The sequence below is a fragment of the Hylobates moloch genome, unplaced genomic scaffold (assembly GCF_009828535.3).
Source record: "Hylobates moloch isolate HMO894 unplaced genomic scaffold, HMol_V3 SCAFFOLD_14, whole genome shotgun sequence".
Taxonomy (NCBI): Eukaryota; Metazoa; Chordata; class Mammalia; order Primates; family Hylobatidae; genus Hylobates; species Hylobates moloch.
The window spans coordinates 66,831,135-66,850,189 of record NW_026652289.1 but is presented as its reverse complement, the minus strand read 5'-3'; the positions used below and the strand labels follow the sequence as shown (position 1 = coordinate 66,850,189).

Below are 19,055 nucleotides of genomic sequence, written 5' to 3'. Positions count from 1 at the left end.
TGCTAGCGGTCTATCAATTTTGTTGATCTTTTCAAAAAACCAGCTCCTGGATTCATTGATTTTTTGAAGGGTTTTTTGTGTCTCTATCTCCTTCAGTTCTGCTCTGATCTTAGTTATTTCTTGGCTTCTGCTAGCTTTTCAATGTGTTTGCTCTTGCTTCTCTAGTTCTTTTAATTGTGATGTTAGGGTGTCAATTTTAGATCTTTCCTGCTTTCTCTTGCGGGCATTTAGTGCTAAAAATTTCCCTCTACACACTGCTTTAAATGTGTCCCAGAGATTCTGGTATGTTGTGTCTTTGTTCTCCTTGGTTTCAAAGAACATCTTTATTTCTGCCTTCATTTCATTATGTACCCAGTAGTCATTCAGGAGCAGGTTGTTCAGTTTTCATGTAGTTGAGTGGTTTTGAGTGAGTTTCTTAATCCTGAGTTGTAGTTTGATTGCATTGTGGTCTGACAGACTGTTTGTTATAATTTCTGTTCTTTTACATTTGCTGAGGAGTGCTTTACTTCCAACTATGTGATCAATTTTGGAAAAGGTGAGGTGTGGTTCTGAGAAGAATGTATATTCTGCTGATTTGGGGTGGGCAGTTCTGTAGATGTCTATTAGGTCCGCTTGGTGCAGAGCTGAATTCAATTCCTGTACCGTCCTTAACTTTAAAAGTATCTAAGTGAACCACATCTTCCTCTCCATACATGCCCCAAAACATGTTTCCTACCACTTAGTTGCCTGTAATAGAAATAAAAATGTCCAGCCTATATATATATGTATGTGTGTATATATACATATATATACACACACACACTGTCTACCCTTAAAGACCATTAAAACAAAAACTCATTATAATCAAAATAAATTAATTTACATATTGCCCAATGAGATGAGTGTGCACACACACACATACACATACATAAACATATGCATATCTATAAGCTATTTAGAAATTCCATCTACCTATACCAAAGATGAACACATGACTCTACAGAATTCATCTTCCCCTACTTTCCCCACGCTTAAGATACAGCTTTTATTTCTTTCAAATTATTTGATGATATTTTGATACCTGTTACAAAGAAAGACAAAAATAATTTTAAAATGTAATAATAGCATCACTAAAAATGTTAAACTTCTAGAAAAGTTGTTTAGCATGATAATATATTTAAAAAATCATAGTTCTTTGTCGCATAGTTGATTTTAGACAATTTACCCTGTGACTTCAGAATAATACTTTACAGGTTCCATAGAAGTTTTAAATAAAGCAAACATTACCAGTAGACTAAGCTCTCCCAGTGTGACACCAAATGAAAGAGGCCGCTTTAGATCAGTGACCTACCAAAGAAGAAAAGATAACAGTAAAATATGCCGATGGTGAAGGCAAATCCATGTCCTTTACAATAGGCAGCAGAGGGAAATGTGTTTACAGGTTAAGTCATACAACCCAATTGGATTTGTGGAAAACACGGGAAGAAGGTAACAACATGGCTGGGATTATCCATATTTTGTAGACATACCATTTCTATGCTACCAATAAGATCCTTTCCCAGTGGAACTCTTTTCATACTAGAAGATGACTCACTATGACTAACAAGACTTTTCTCTGGACAGTTAAAAAGGAATAATCTTTTTATGTGTATCATCAAAGATTTTTTCACAGATAAATTTTAAAAGGTGTTACAGATAACACTGCCGCTAAATCATTTTAATAACACTTAGGGTACACAGTGGAATACTATTCAGCCATAGAAAAAGGAAAACATGTTTGTTTGGGTTTTTTGCAGCAACATGGATGGAACTGGAGGCCATTATCTTAAGTGAAATAACCCAGAAGCAGAAAAACAAACTGCATGTTCTCACTTATAAGTGGCAGCTAAATAATGAATACACGTGGTCAGTGTGTGGAATAATACACATTGGAGACTTGAAAGGGTAGGGTGGGTGAGAAGTAGGTGTAAATGATAAGAAATTTATTAATGGGTACAATGTATATTATAGGTGATGGAGACACTAGAAGTTCAGACTTCACCACTATGCAGTATATCATGTAACAAGGCTGCGCTTGTACTCCTTAAATTCACACATTTAAAAAAAAAGGCTTTCATACTTGGAAATATGAACTATCTCTTTAAGCCTTTAATGTTCTTAACACTTCAGAATGCTTCTAGGAAAATCTCTAAATCCTTAATATTTAATTCCTTTAGTCTCTATATCCAAAATCTGTCAACATTAAGTTTTTGTTCTATTTCTGTTCTTCAATATCTAAGCTGCAATCCATGGTGCTTAAACTATACCACAATGTGCACAGTATCACTGTTTTAGACATCTTAAAGAAAAGTCTTACAGAATTGTTTGGTCATGGCAGAAACTAAGGGAAATAAGGAGAAGGGAAATGGATAATGTTCTAAATCATCCAACTGGGACTCCAGAGTTTAGTCACATACAACTTTCTAAATGGAAAAAATCCATGTGGTACAGTTGAGAAGTATGAATAGCTTTATAAGTCATTTTAATTAACATCAGATATATGATGATTTGTGGCAAAATATTTTCCTTTATTCCCACACTCATCTTTTTATACTTAGAGATAACTAGCTCAAAATAACCTGCAGCTCTTTCTGAAGAACCTTATTTGTTTTGTTAAAGACAACCCTCAGCTGCTAATGTACTATCTACAAACCACAGCTATTATCCAGTGAGCATCTTTATGATAAATTATTATATTTTCTCTACACCCATTTCTTAATACATAATTTTGCAAATGAAAGAATTTCCTTCATTTTAAAGGCTGAATAGTATTCCATTGTGTATATACACATTTTATTTATCCATTCATCCACTGCTGGGCAATCTTCTCTATAGTGAATAGTGCTGAAATGAACAAGGGAATGCTGACATCTCTTTGACATACTGACTTCAATTCCTTTGGATATATACAGCAATTCCCCCTTATCCTCTGGAGATAGGTTCCAAGCCCCCTAGTGGATGTCGGCAAACACAAATAGTACCAAATCCTAAATATACTAGGTTTTTTTCCTATATATACATACCCATGATAAAGTTTAATTTCACAAATTAGAAATGGGATTGCTAGATCATACAGTAATTTGATTTTTAGATTCTGAGGAAACTCCACACTGTTTTTCAAAATGGCTGTAGTAATTTACATTCCTACCAACAGTGTACCCAGGTTCACTTTTCTCAACATAGGATTTTAAGGATAATTCCTCCACTTTCATGATGTGTTGGGTATACTTTATTTTCTTAAGTTTGTTATTAACAAAGGCATTTGTGAGTGAGGTTTTTTTAAGACATTTATTTGTTAACACAATTCATTTTAATGACTCCATAAATAAAGTCAGTATAAGACAGAGGTGGTATTTTTTGACAATCTACAAATGTGTCCTGCTGACTGTATCAAGTTACACAGGGAACTTATCAAGAAAAGAAAAACAAATTCTAGAAATGTTAGTATTGCTTTAATTCAATTCAAATTAAAAACAAAAAGAATGCAAACTCATTTTTAGAAGCAATGAACATTTCCAGGTTCCTAGATAAATGAAAAAATTCAAGTTCTTACATGTTTCAAACTTTTAAACAAAGCAATGCATATTGTTCAAAATACATGTTGTATTTTAATTAAAATTAGCCAGTTAAACAGTTCTTAATCAGCTGATGTTACACTTTTGGTTATGAGCGAAGTTTGGTTTCTTCTGTGCAACTACTGTTGCATATGTGTGTGAATAGTTTTGGGTGTTCAATCCAATTCAGTGGAATGTAAAGAGAAAGAGACTATAGTCAAGTGACCAGATTTTAGTCACTTTTTGGCCAATTAACATTAGCATTAGTTATTCATCACCTTTTAGAATTAACTCTTTTGTCAGCATAAAGCAAAAATTAGTTCCTTAAAATTATAATATTATGTCTTAACACGTAAAATAAAATTCAAAAAAAAACAGAAGACAATCCAAAAACCTCTTATGTCAGCTTCAGAAGGGAACACATGGTAATTTTATAGTATATTTATGTACATAAATGCCCAATAAAACTAGCCTAACACAAGAAGATATGGTAGTGCACTCATAAGAAAAAAAATAATCTTGGATTTAAAAATGGGTACAGATAATCCATATATAGAAAACTCAAGAATATTATAAAATACATATTTAATTGAGTAAATAAAAATTACTTACATCATCTTCATATTTAATGTGAATATCTGTGATTTTTACTTGTACATTTTTTATTACTTGAGTTGCCAATTTTTCCACAAATGTATCCTTTTTGGCTTCTTTTGGCTTATCTATTAAAAAATAGAAAAATACAAGCTCAAGAGTTGAAATTCTCATATACCTCAAAATTAATAACCAAAGGATAGCTAAGGTATTACTCAATGGAAATTACAGCCAATAGTGTCTTTATATTTAAATATGCATTTCCAACTTAAAACTTGTTTTTGAATTTATACTGTTATCTGACATTCATTTCACATTCCAAATCAGAAATAAAGTGGCAATGTGTATAAACAACACCATGGCATAAAACTACTTTTACCTACCTTTTGAACGATCAAGACCTTTAAAAGGTTTCTTAAAATGCTTTTTGTGCTTTTTACGTTTACGTCCTTCTCAGTGGAAGCATTTTAGTGAGAAAAGGATAAAATTCAAGTTAGCAGACTACAGGACAGAAAAGAAAACAAGAGAATTCTTCCTAACCCCAAATTTTGGCACAACTCACCTTACCTTATTCTAAACTGACCTGTTACTTCAATATAAAGACAAATTTACAAACTTTCTTTAGTCTAGAATAACATTCTACTGTAAAGAATAACCTTATTTAATCTAGAAAATAAATTGGCAGGTGTAATTATACTAAAATTGGATAATATCTCCATTCCCAATGCCATTTATAATATTAATGACTTTACAAAGTTACACTTTAGTTTCAATATTACCAAAATACTGGAAATGTAACAATGACAGAATACAGAACTTTCAGAAGAAGGTTTTGATAAACATATGGTAGGAACAGAGGCATACAAATGAAATGAAAGGGTAAGTTGCCCACAGATGACTTCCTCTGGATGATACACTTCACAAGCAAATTATTTAATGACTCAAGGATATAAAGAACATTAAGTGGGCATAACACGTACATTGGACTGTACACTGAATTCGATTAGGAATTCCTTTAAAACCTCATTCTCTTTCAACACTGCCTCACTGCATTCTGGCATTTACCAATACCGGTCTTACTCAACTTACAAATCTTCATACTCAACTTCCTATCAGGCATCACCTCCAGCCTGAACTCTTGAGGCAGTCTCTGTATTATCTACTGATCTCTAGTCTCCAGCCTCAGCTCCTACTAAAGGTCCTTCTACCCTGTTACCAGATTGATGTCTTTTAAAATACTAATTACAGCCTGTTAATCTCTTGCCCAAAATTATTTAAAGACTTTCTGCAACCTCCCAGACATAATTAAAATGTGTTTACACAATAAAGTCCTTTTATAATGTGACCCTACGTCTCTGTCCTGTTCTATCTCTTGCCATGCATCCTTGCACTGGATACTACAGAAATAATATTTATACTTTCCCAAACAAGCCATACTTTCTAATGCCTAATGCCTCTACACATGTCATTCTGTGAACTTGTGACGCCCTCCCTGAAGTTCTTCACCAGGTGAACTCCTAGGCAGCTTTTAAATCTCAGGTCCAGCACTACTGCCTGTGTGAAGCCTTCTTAAACTACTCCAAGTAGCCCCAGGGCCTGTACCTTACACAGAATTGCATTAAACAGTGATTATACCATATTTGAAGTGTTTGCTCAATTGTCTTGCCATCAGGCAGGAGACTTCATTAGGTCAGAGATAATCCTATACCTGGGCACAAAGCATACAATACTTATCTGTTCAAATGAATAAAAAAAAATTCAGACCCAACTAAATTCATGTCATATATATTTTAGAGAATATATGTGAAATTGAGCTTGAAATTTTTAATTTGCCCTTCCTTGATTTTTAAAAGCAAATTGTTCTGCCACTACAAAAATTAAGAAACAAATCCTGGACTACAAAAATAAAACCTTCAGTTTCAAGAAGTAAACACTTAATAAGTAATGTAACACAATCAGGATAGTACTATTCCAGTAATTCTTGCCACTGTGAAAGTCACTGACTCTGTTCTATTCATAAATCAAACATACATAAAAAGAATGAGTTCTCAAAGAAATACCATTTGAAAAGAAACAAGTAAGAAAGCCAGACTAGCCATGAAAACCATTCCACTTGGCTAGAACAGCTTTCAAAGACATAGACTCAGCTGCCTCATGTTAAATTCTCTTACCTGACCAATTATCTTTCTGGTTTCATATTTGTTCTAGCCCCATGTTCTGTCTTTCATCTCAATGGCAGATACACCATGTTTAAACCTCTCTAAACAGTTTAAATCTAATCTTAGAGCTAATACAGCTCTTTAGAGAAATTTTCTAATTAATCTGATAAATAATAAATGTATGGTTCTTAATCACAAACTAAAGCAGTTCTCAAAGACTTTGGTTTCACAACCATTTAGCATTTATAACTTGAGGACTCTACAGAATTTTTTATTTATGTGGGTTATAACTATTGATATTTACCATATTATAAATAAAAACTGAAAAAATGCGAATTCATTTAAAAATAAGCCATTACATAATAACATATAGTTATAAAAATAGCTATATTTTTTAAACAGGAAGTTGTGAGAAAAGTCACATGGTTTTACATTCTTACAAATCTCTTTAATGTCTCACTTAGTAGAAGACAGTTGGATTAGTATATCTGCTTCTGCCTTCAACCTGTTGAGATATGTTGTTTTAATTGAAGTACATGATGAAAATCTGATCTCACTATAGATATATAATTAGAAAAGGGGGGAGCATTTTCATTGCCTTTTCATATCAAACTTAACGAGTGGAAGTTTCTTAAAGGTAGTTGCATCATGGAATCTGAAACCCTATCAATGAATTTTTCATACAAATTAAAATCAATTAGTCCATCTTGCACTTTAAATGAACCCCTTTACACATGTATGTTTTTTATCTTCCATTGGAAATATTGCTTTATTGAATTATGCAAATCTTCAAAATGTCAAGTCATTTCATTATTTAATATCAACAGTCACATCTGTTAATATTACCACCAATCTCATCAGAAAAGTCTTAAAGTACTACTGGGAAGCTGTCGATCTCAAAGTGGCAAATACAAGTTTTTCAAAATTCTACTCAAGAGCTCAAATTTTATCATTGGCAACAAATATTGCCAGTTGCTTTTCCTTGAAGTGGTTTTGTTGAAGTGTCTACCAAACAACCAAATCTGAATAATGATAGTCTGTGATTCTTTCCACTAAAAATGGCTTTCCAGAAAAAAAGCACCTAGCTCAGCTCACAACTCAAACATCTGCACAAGTAATTTTCCTTGAAACAATCATCCTACTTCAGTATGCAGAAATGCTTCAGGCATACTTTCTCTGCTGTTGCACAAAATATTAAAGAGACATGCTCAAGGGTTGAAGTTTATTAAAATTTAAAACTTCCTACTTCATCAAGGGAATTCTTAAGTAAAAACTGGCAATTTTTTTGTTTCATTTTGCTTACTGTGAGTACATGGTAGTGAAGAATACAGTGACTACTACTATAGTCTGGTGCCACTGCCTTGAATCATGCTAAGGCAGCTAGCAATTTTTACACACTATTGCTTTTGCACCAGCAATGTAAACGTCAACAAAAGGAAAAATCAAATAATGCTTAGTATTATTATGAAAATTATTTTGACTTTTTGAGAACCACTGCTTTAGAATAAAAAAAAAAAAGTAACATCAAATGAGGAAATAATATGCACTCAGAAACTGAAAAGAGGAAATGATCATGAAACACACATTCAGTCCTAGCCAGCTGAATGAAGATATTATCAACAAAATAAACTATTCTCATTTCAGAAGCACCAACATTCTGGACCTCATTTTTTTTATCTATGCTAATATACCTTTAAAAAAAACTGAATCAATGATGTTTTCTTTTATGGTGACAGCTGTTATAGTCTGCTGTTTTTAACAATGCTACCCAGACTACAGTAAGCTGGTTTGATTATAACCTACAAAACCGGACAGTGAGCCATGAGTATCTCCATGCTATCTTTGATATTAAACAAAGTAACTATAAGACAAATTAACACAGGCACACTTACGGAAGGAGTAGGTTTATTAGAACGGAAACTGCTTTCAGGGTAATTTCACCTAATGCTGTAAAGCCTGTCATGAAAATTCCTCTTCCATCTGTCACATGAATCAACCCATTAAAGTTCCTAGCGACAGAAATAATTCTAATATGATGCTTATTGTTTACAAATTTCAAGATACAGACCCACTTGCCATTTAATCAAAACAAATTTAAATGTGATTGAGATAATATAACAAGCTCTTGAAGTATGATATAAAACATAAAGTTTAACAAATAAGATTATGTAAAATACTAAAAAGTATTATTTTAATGTATTTGGTAGATTTCCTAGTATATAAAAGAATCATATTATAAATCCTAATACAAACAGTAAGCCTTTAATTTGCCTTTTGCGAGGCTTGAAATTTCAATATGCTGTACAGGACAGTAGTCTAGAGGTATCTCCAGAGCTACAACAGAGGTGAAACAAAGCTCAGAGGAACACCTCCTGTCAAGGTTCTGAATTCAAAAGAAAAAATCCACTTTATTGCTTTTTACGTTCTAAAACCACTTCTATCAGAGAGGAAGTGCTTAATTCAGAAACTACTGAACTCTAGAACTAAAGTCAAAAGGGTAGCCCAAATCTGAAAGTTATTTGTAGATCATATTCTAAGCTTCGTAAGAACAGTGAATCATGTTTATTTACCCCACAAACATCCAGCATCATCCAGCACAGTGATTGCCACAAGAAGACACTCAAATATTTAGTGAATGAATAAATGACTACAGGTGAGGAAAAAGAAATGATGGTAAAGGGGAAAAACACAAATTACATTTCCATATTTTCTAAAAGGATGGCATGCCATCAAATGGACTCCACCAAAAGCACAAGCATACACAAGAATATGTTTATATAGTTGAATATAATTAACCGTGCATACCCACCAGGCTTGATGTCCTTGTAAACAAAGTTCTCCAAGCCATATATGAACTCCCCTGAATGTGTGCCTGCATCCCACATGGCAGCAATAACCAAAATGCAAAGCAATGTAAAGACACCTTTAATTTCACATGTAAAATATACCTAAATTTAATTTCAAATAATTAGAAATCATGTAACAGGGTAATTAAAATTTGGCTGACACCAAAACTATTTTATTTCTAAGGAAATATTCACTGTGACACCATTTTCGTTCTTTCAACACACAAACTTCTTAACAATTAAAATTATAATAATCATTTCAAATTATGTGAGGCAGGTAAATATCAATTACAGCTAATGGCTCACAAAATTTTTGACAAGTTTTCAAACAGTGCAAAAATCCACTATTTTGGTTCTCTTTTTGCATGCCATTTTGCCCATTTTCAGAATAAAATATTACTGTGATATTTGACACTAATTTTAGAGTCGGCTGAAATGACCTCATCTTACTTTAGTGTGATATGGTCCCTTTAGATACACTATCTGAATGCTTTATATCCGTTCTCGTTAATGATGGCTAGATAGCATCTTCCACTTCGCTCCCCAAATCCAGTCTATCCTAGATAACACTGCAAGTTTTTCCTTAAATCATACCTCTGATCATATCATTCCTTGGACTCTTAAAGAAAAAGGAAAACTTACTCCCCCGCTGGCTACAGACGAAAGTTCACATTGTACAGGGTTAAGATTATGAGATCTAGAGCCAGACCGGGTTCAAATTCCAGCTCTACTATTTTCTAATTGTGTGACCTAGAACAAATTATTTAACTTTCACTTTCCTCAGTTGTAAGATGGCAACAAAAATAGCACCTATTATCAAATGTGACTATTAATGGGTTAATTCATATAAAGTATTTTGAAGAGTGACTGCTGAATAGTAAATCCTCAATGAATGTCAACTACTTTCACTGTCATTACCATTAACATCATCAGAGCATGCAAATCTCTTAACATTGACCTAAACTTAGCTTTCCAACCCTACATCCAACTACTCTCTATCAGACTCCCAAAATGTTAGCTGATCCCACAGATGCTCTATACTTTCCCACCTTCACTGTCTCCTCTACCTATGCCTTCTTTCTGCAGATCCATCTTTTAAATCCAGTTGAAATATATACCTTCACAATGTCTACCCTGATCTCTTTGGCCGACTATGACATGTTCGTTCTGAACTCCCATAAAACTGTCTGTACCTCTTTGATGGGACTCAACACTTTCTCTTGCTTATTATTATGCAAATTTCTTATTTGTCCAATTAAAATGTAAGGTCTTTGACAGGAGGGTCCAAGGACTCTCTAATTTTTCTGATTTCAACAATGTGTAGACTGGCATCAGACTTTTTTCAAAGGAGCCTGGAAGCTAGAAAACATTGCTGCCTTCAAAATTCTAATTTTTAACCTAGCATTCTATCCCCAGACAAATCAAACAAGTGTAGAAGTAAAACACAAAGATATTCAGCCTTAAAAGAACTTTCGAAATTATATCCAGTGCATCCATTCTTAAAAGCTTCTAGATGTGTTCTAGGAAAACAAATAAGTAAACTAAGGAAGCAAAAAAGGCAAAGGAACCAGGAAACACAGAATTAAACACAGACGAGCAATTAAGACCAGTCCTAAGATGACAGCTGTGCAGCTGGTCTAAAAAACAATCAGTTCAGAGGGGGAACTCCAAGAGACAACAGGGTGGTGGAGAATACCAACAGATGGGTTTATACGATTGGAAAATACCATCAATACTCATATGGCAGACAAATTTCATGTAGCATGTAAAAAAGAATTAAAGATAAATTTACATAGAAGACTAAGCAAATAAGAAAGCAGCATTTACAAATTCAAGAAAAACAAAAGGTTGTATAAGAAAGAAAATACAGTCGTAGTACATTGATATGATTTGGATATTGGTCCCCTCCAAATCTCATGTTCAAATGTGATTCCCAGTGTTGGAGGTGGGGCCTGATGTGAAGTGACTGGATCATTGGGGTGGGTCCCTCATAAATGGTGACACGCCTGCTTCCACTTCATCTTCTGCCGTGACTGAAAGCTTCCTGAGGCCCTCACCAGGAGCAAATGCCGGCATCATGCTTCCTATACAGCTGACAGAACTGTGAGCCAATTAAAACTCTTTTCTTCATAAATTATCCAGTGTCAGCTATTCCTTTATAGCAACGCAAAAACTGCCTAACACACACATCATGTGACCTGCGCAGTGAACAATAATCGCATTGTCATAGTAATCTAAGTAGTGACTAGTAATTGGCCAAAAATTATGATATATCCATATTATGAGAAAATGGGAAGGAGAATTCAGGGTGCAAAGAGATAGTAAGAGAAGTAAACTCCTTGACTACCATAACAGGAAGTCCTAGATAATGCCTTATATTAATGAACTAGATTAATGACAGAATGTTAACATTGATAAAAAATATTACTAACTCAAAGAAGTTGGTCTGGAGAGTAGCAAAGGATGAAACAAGGGACTGCCATTTTTTATCATGTCGTTTTGGCAAAACTATTGATTTTCAAGTGTGTGTACATATTACTTTGATATAATCCAGCATCTTAAGTACAGAATCTAGCATTTGCGAATCTTTTGGCCTTACTAGGAATTTAATCTTTCTCTTTATGATAGCCTTCCAGAAAAATAAACTCAGTCCAATGAAATAAAAGGAGAAAAATGTCAGAGTTTATTTTTACAGTTAAGCAAATTTTCTAGAAATGAACGCATAGTTTTATTTCAATTTTACTTTATTCCTATATGATAGTGGGAAACGGTATATTTTTACCACATAAAACAAGCTAAGTCAAAATCCTTTTTATGAACAGATCAGCATGGTAATTTTGTTTTCATTTTTATCATCTGCTGTTTAGAGTTGAATCATCTCCTCTCCTTCCCTCTCTGAGTCCCTATACATGTGCAACAGTGCTTTTGTGCTTTTAATATCAATAAACAAGTAGAAAAATAAAGTATAATTAATAACTATTAATAATGGTAAAATGTGAAATATATAAAGGTCAGGGTTGTCCTCTATCATTCACATGAATAATATTATTTGAAGATGTGACTCACATCCACAGAAATGAGTAAAGAATACTGCAACATTCTTAAATGTGTTTCTTAACAGTTAAGGAAAAAATAATCTAAATATACTTCCCAATTCATGAATTCATCTTTTAGTCTCAAAACTTTTTTGACAAATATGTTAAAACTGAGTGTTAAAACAGTTTCACTTTTTGAATTTTAATTCTATATGAAAAAAACTTAAATTTTATCATTCAAGAAGCTACAATGTCATTACCATATACAGCATAGGCCTAACAGTTCTATTTACACAAAATTAATACTACAGATGTACATCCTTTATATCAAACCATTCATAATAGCCTCTTTGTCAGACCCAAATGTCTGTTTTCTCAGCATTAAAGACTCAGGAGTCAAAATTTCCTAAGTCTGAGTACAAAATGTGTAATAATCATATTACCAGTTAAACTGTCAACCACGAAAACAAATGAGACTATACACCATGTCTTTTCTTACAGGTGACTGAAAACACTAAAATATTCTTTAGGCAAATACAAGTCATGCTCCATTTTTTAAAAAGGAGGAGTTTAAGATTTGTTTCTAAATAATATATGTAACTTACTATGTAATTGTAAATGATAAATGTGTAATTACATGTTATATCAATATATCTATGTATACATCAATATACCTAACGATGAATATACACACGTTAATATCCTAATCTGAATAGTTTCAAGAAAAAAATGAAATTCTAGTGCTCTCCAATTCTTAGTCTTCATTTTTATAGTACTACTTTTAAATATATTAATTAGCCAAAATTGAATATAGAGAAAAAAAATCACACTTAATTTTCATGAAACAAAACCATTCTTGGCTTGCTTTTTGGCCACACAAAAGTCATACAAATAAAGAAAACTGTTTTCCTAGAAATACAGATACTTAAGCTTCAGCAGGAAGACAAAATATGCTTGTGTGAAAATAAGGGAAAAAATGTTGAAGTTTTTAGAAAATTTCTTCCATTATATAACCTCTGTATTTTTAAATAGTTTAGTAACTTTTAATAAAAGAATCAATATTTCTGCATAAGAAAAAATACTTGGAGCAAGAATTTAAAACTTTGATTTAAAACTTTAAGGAACAAGCTATTTTTAAAAAAGATTTCTAATTGATTCAATTAAATGACAACAGCTTAAGCTAGGAAAAGAAATCTTATCATATCTAGATATAATTAACATCATTTCTAACTCAATATTTGCTTTATCTTTTGAGAGAGACTATCTTCATCATAAAAATATATACACATGCCACCAAATGACACAAAAATTATATAAAATGTTAATAACTCATATACTCTAATCAGCAATTGTTGATTGAGATAAACATTAGATGTCTGGAAAAGTCCTTCAATTCATCACTCTATAGACTACTCTTTTTCATCATATTCTTGTTCTTGCTCTATAAACCAAATCAAAGTCATCCGATTTATTTTCAGATAAAAACAAAAATGTAAACGTTAAGGCAAGATGTTAAAATGTTAAAACCTGAAGAATCAAGTTTTGGGGTTTTTTTAATATCCTGTACAACATGAAGGGAAATAGCTAGGACTCGAATTACAGCAGCATTTCCTCTAAACATCATTTCACTATAGCATTATGCTTAACCTCATTATCCAGCAAGAACACTGGTAAACATGCACACAAAGAAACTGTTACCATTTGCCCAAAATAAACAGGCCTGCAAATACTGAAAATTTGGAAAGTCTCCCAAACTAGCACAATAAAAATGACTAATTAAGAAAAGTGGAAAAACCAAATTGGCAACATGATAAAACACTCACAGAAAAAAGGCAATTACTTTTTCCTAAAAGTGAGTCATGAAAATACAAGCAATATTTTGAGATTTAAAAAAAATTATGTCTTTAGAACTTCAACTTTATGAAGGCTTATGAAAGCATCCTCTTTAAAGGATATTAATTATATCTAAAATATAGGTATGTCTAAGTTTATCTCAAACAAACTTTTTACCTTTTTCTGCTGCTTTTTGAAGGGCTTCTTCAATTCGGGATAGCTCTTTCTGTTTCACATCCTGCAAGGATTTTTCTTCTTTTTCAGCATCATACTTAATACCTAAAAATATATAGTCAATTCACACAAAAATAAATGGAATTCATAAATAAACAAATGGAAAAAGTTCAGCCTCATTATGATTGTGTAAGTGTGTAATCTTTCTGCAATACAAAAATACTTTCACATTTTTAGTTTTACAAAATGTTTAAACATAAATTATTCCTATTCACTTACAAAAACTTAAATACAAAAAGGAGGGAGGAAAAGAAATTACAGGTAGAAAGGCAGGTAGGAAAAAGGGAGACAGGAGGAGGGTGAGAACAAAGATAAGAAGTAGAAACAGAAGGAAGACAGAAAGTACACCAGAATATTGCTCTATCAGTGGTAAATTTGGAATAATTTAATATCCAAATACTACCTGGGATCAATATAGATTGATTTTTTAAACTTTCAGAGAGTAATTCAGAATACATATCAACAATCATAAAATATATAAGCCCTTTTTATCTAGTAATGTCATTTCTGATCATGCAATCTAAGGAAATAACACAAAAGAATAAAAAAGATCTATAATGACGTATTTATAGTATTGACTACAATGACGTATTTATAGTATTGACTATAGTATTGACTAGTATTTACAGTATTGACTATAAAGCAAAAAATAGTAGGTAGCCCACAACAGAATACCATACAGCCTTTCAAAACTGTCACTGTCACTGTGAAAACTGTGAAACATATCAAAAACGTATATAATAAAAGGCCAAGTCAATGTTGTATATATAATCTGGTAACAGCTACTGAAAATCAGGTATGCATAAACTAAAGACTGAAGAGCAAAATGTAAAAATAAAAATTTTATTTGTACAATGGTTGAGAAATTGTAAGTAATTTTTCCCTAAAACATCCAAACTTTTCTTAACATTATATTGTTCTTATAAATGAAAAAATAATAATAAAGATATTACTTAAACATCACTACTTTAAAACATTAAAAATTAAAATACTATCATTTGAAGGAAAAAATTACCAGTTTTACACATTTTTGAAAGAACATTCACTCAAAATCAGAAGCAACAAAATAGGAAAAAAAATAAATTTTTCAATCTTGAAATCTGGAGATTAACACATCAGGATATTTTTAAAGATTTATTTCACTGCATTTATTATCAGTAAATCTGCCTAATGCAGCTCAACAGGAAGCCTTAGTTGCAAAACAAGTACTCATAGAAAATAGAATAAATTGCAAAAATGAATTAAATTTTCAAAAACAAAAATACTTTATACACAAATGTGGTAATATATATGTGCATACATACATAAAAGTATGCATATAAGTGCATCTATGTATGATTCATTTATTTAAATTACCTTCTATCTTAATAAATAAATGTATTAAAATACTTAACTCAGATAACAATTTAATTTCAATGTGATGTTACTGAACGGTTATAACCTAAAATAACATACTTGCTCCAGGGACAACAAGCAGGTATAATCCTTCTAGGGTCGCAACAACTGCTTCTCCATAAAGGTTTTTCCAAGGAATCTTCAAAGTTAATTTATCTAAGGAAACATAATTTCAACCTTAAATTATTATTTGACTGCTCAAGAACACATAAATTTCTCACTTTCCATTAAGAGAAAAAGCATAAAAAACTCTTCATGGTATGTATATCACTCAGAAAAAAATGAAAAAACTCCAACACTAAAGTTTACAAAGGTCTTTTCCACATAAAATTACTATTAAGTGAATATTCACATTGTAATTTTTATTTTTCAATATAAAACATTTGATAATCATTATCCATTTAATATTCAGAAACTGTAAAATGAATAAGTCAGCTATTACTTCAATCCTGAAAAAAAGGAAACTCAGCCCTAGAGAAGTTAAATTAATTGCTTAAGTCTATCTAGCGAGTTAAGCAGTGACCAGATTATTAGTAAGGATGCTGAACCAGATTCGGTGCACAACAGTTGATAGTTTTAATATTGCACATGCTCTTCCATCCACATCAACAAATAAATCTTTACAGATCAACAGTAAGATAATATCTGCACAACCTACCAGGAATTGAAGCAGCAACACAGAGAAGAGATGCAAAGGAACTTTGTGCAAATGGAATTTTGACAGCATACCAAATTGTCACAACAGGAAGAGGCTAGCTCTAAAAGCAAGGCATACTGTATTATGAATAGTATTATGAGTCACAGGCAACTCAGACCAGTTATATTCCAAATATCTACTTATAAATCACTTAGAAGACAGAACATATGTTCTCTCTTGGAAACATTGGTATTAATGTCAAGTCCTCCTGAGGTGAGCCCACAAAAACTTTCACTCATGACACAGATGAACTATGGCCCTAATATTACTGTCCCAAGTTTGGGGTTTTATGGGGGAAAAGCCTGTACAGGGCAGACAAGAAAAGACCAAAAGGGCATTCTCTCAGCTAAATTTTGAAATAGGCAAAATCTGTCAAAATCTTTCCATGTTTCTTTCCCTAATCTCTAGTATCCCCTCTTTGCAGGTCTCCAGGCAGCAAAATGTCCCCAATCTGCCTTACTACAGCAATTCTATCCAAACCTTTCCTACACATAAAGTTTTACATGTTCCAAAATAAAATACCTTCCTTCATCTATAATTTTTAAAATTATATTTAAAATCTACAGGTCTCTCAGAGCTACTAATCAAGATTTTCAGGAGAAAAGAATTTGATTCAACTAAGTCATGCTTGTATGTGAATAATTACGTCGCTTACACCACCAGAATCACTGGTGGTTTTTCATTTAAAATCATTTTTAAATGAAATGCTCAAAGTTCAAAGAACTGAAAAACAATGTAACAAACTAAACAGAAAATAAAATAATGCAATGTAAGACAGAATATTTGGGGTCACCTAGATGGATATGTAGGAAAGCCAGTTTTACCTGGTATCTATTCCAAAGGTTAAAATATCAAATTATTTCTCCATTTAGATTTTCACTTCTCTTCAGCTTGTAAACCTGCTGAATTTCTTAAATGGTTTGCATGTCAAGGGAAGTCTACAACGTTCTGGGTCATTTCTAAGTCCAATGATTTTATATTTACAATGGGTACTGTTACATTTGTAATTATCTCAAAATCTCCTAACAAAATTTATTTGATTGCCTTCTTGGTGAGCATAAGATAGAAAAAGTGGGAAATGTCCCTTTAACTAGCATACCAGAAAGGGACTGTCTGTTCCCTAAACCTTTTCTTCTCTACATTTATACTAATTATCCCCCAATCTCTCATAAAGGTCCTAGAATTGAGTTTTTTTATATATTACTCCCTCCTTTTACAGATTAGGAAATTTTTTTAATTTTTAAGAAAAAGGGCAACTCAAGGGCACCCACAAATATGTCTAGCTCTTAGAAAACCAAATCACACCTGAGCTTAACTAGCCACACTGACCCTACAGGTTAGGTATAATATTTTAACCTAAGGAGAAATTTAACAACTCATATAAATGCTCTGTAAACCAAAAAAAAGATAGATAAAGACAATATACTTTGCATACTTATTTGTAAAGGGTCTCTCATAACTCAATGGGTAACACTGAAGGAAGCCATTAAATCTTTCTGTATTTTAAAAGCAAAAAGAACAAATTCTGAACCATTAGAAAACCTCCTCCAAAATATAAATCTAGTTGTAAGAATATAATAAATAATGCAAAATTTCTTTAGTCAGCTATAATTGATCTAAGACACTGGAAATACAATTTCAATCTATGTTCTAATTTTAGACGTCTATAACTTCCTTGAAGACAAAGATATCACCTTCATCCTTGCATCTCCCACAGCACTTGCGTAGTAGTCTTGTACATAATATGTGCATAAATATTTCAAAAGTAAAAGAACAAATGAATGGCTACAACTTCTATATTCTAGGATTTCAGTTAAGCATATAGGGCCACAATACTTCTAGAGCACTGCTACACATAACCACCACATTCAGCGCTATCTAACAAACAAAAAAGATGACACATGCCTAAAGATGCTTTCAATCTAAGAAAATTTATCCTGTTTCAAGAGACAAAAACATAAAAATATCCTTACATATTAAAAGGAAACATATATGTCATATAAAATGACCCAAATGAAAGTATCCAAATAATTGCCAAGAGATGCTAGAGTAGTGAAAGAAAAAGCCTTCCTATAATACAGAATATTGAATAAAGAATAAAAGTGATATAGCGTAATAGCAGGGTGATAACGTTGGGAGAAAGGATGTAGCATAAGTAAAATTGTAAGAGTAAGCCATCTTGGGTTGTAATTTACTTATTTTTTAAAGTAAATCCTAAACATAAAACCTAAAGCTATAAAATTCCTAGAAGAAAACAGGAAAAACTCATCTGGACATCAGCCTAGGCAAAGAATTTATGACAAAGACCCTAAAAGCAAATGGAAGAAAAACAAATTAAACAAGTAGGACTTAAATAAGAAGCTTCTAGGCCAAGCGTGGTGACTCACACCTGTAATCCCAGCATTTTGGGAGGCCAAGGCAGGTAGATCACTTGAGCCCAGGAGTTCAAGAACGGCATGGGCAACATGATGAAACTCTATCTCTACAAAAAATACAAATATGAGCCGATCATGGTGACACACCCGTCGTTTCAGCAACTTGGGAGGCAGAGGTGGGAGGATCCCTTGAGCCCACGAAGTTGAGGCTGCAGTAAGCCATGACTGTGCCACTGCATTCCAGGCTGGGCAACAGAGCAAGACTTTGTCTCTAAATTAATTAATTAATTAATTTTTAAAAAGTAAAAATAAAAA

General features: G+C 32.5%; 1 protein-coding gene across 8 annotated transcripts in view; it reads right to left on the bottom strand.

Moving 5' to 3' along the window:
* VPS13C (vacuolar protein sorting 13 homolog C) overlaps positions 1 to 19,055 on the bottom strand; it is a 382,862-nt gene that overhangs the window by 344,888 nt on the left and 18,919 nt on the right. For 6 of the 8 annotated variants that reach the window (XR_009209815.1, XR_004251861.2, XR_009209816.1 and 3 more), the window contains exons 4-9: positions 15,729 to 15,824; positions 14,217 to 14,318; positions 9,135 to 9,197; positions 4,550 to 4,615; positions 4,185 to 4,294; positions 1,267 to 1,326 (exon numbers count right to left, since the gene is read on the bottom strand). Coding sequence is in view for 4 of the 8 variants with exons in the window: in XM_032175861.2 (XP_032031752.1) it covers positions 1,267 to 1,326; positions 4,185 to 4,294; positions 4,550 to 4,615; positions 9,135 to 9,197; positions 14,217 to 14,318; positions 15,729 to 15,824 (497 nt within the window). In the remaining 4 variants the exon portion in view is untranslated. The remainder of the gene's footprint in view (positions 1 to 1,266; positions 1,327 to 4,184; positions 4,295 to 4,549; positions 4,616 to 9,134; positions 9,198 to 14,216; positions 14,319 to 15,728; positions 15,825 to 19,055) is intronic. The other 2 variants (XR_004251863.2, XM_032175862.2) reach the window with 1 other exon arrangement.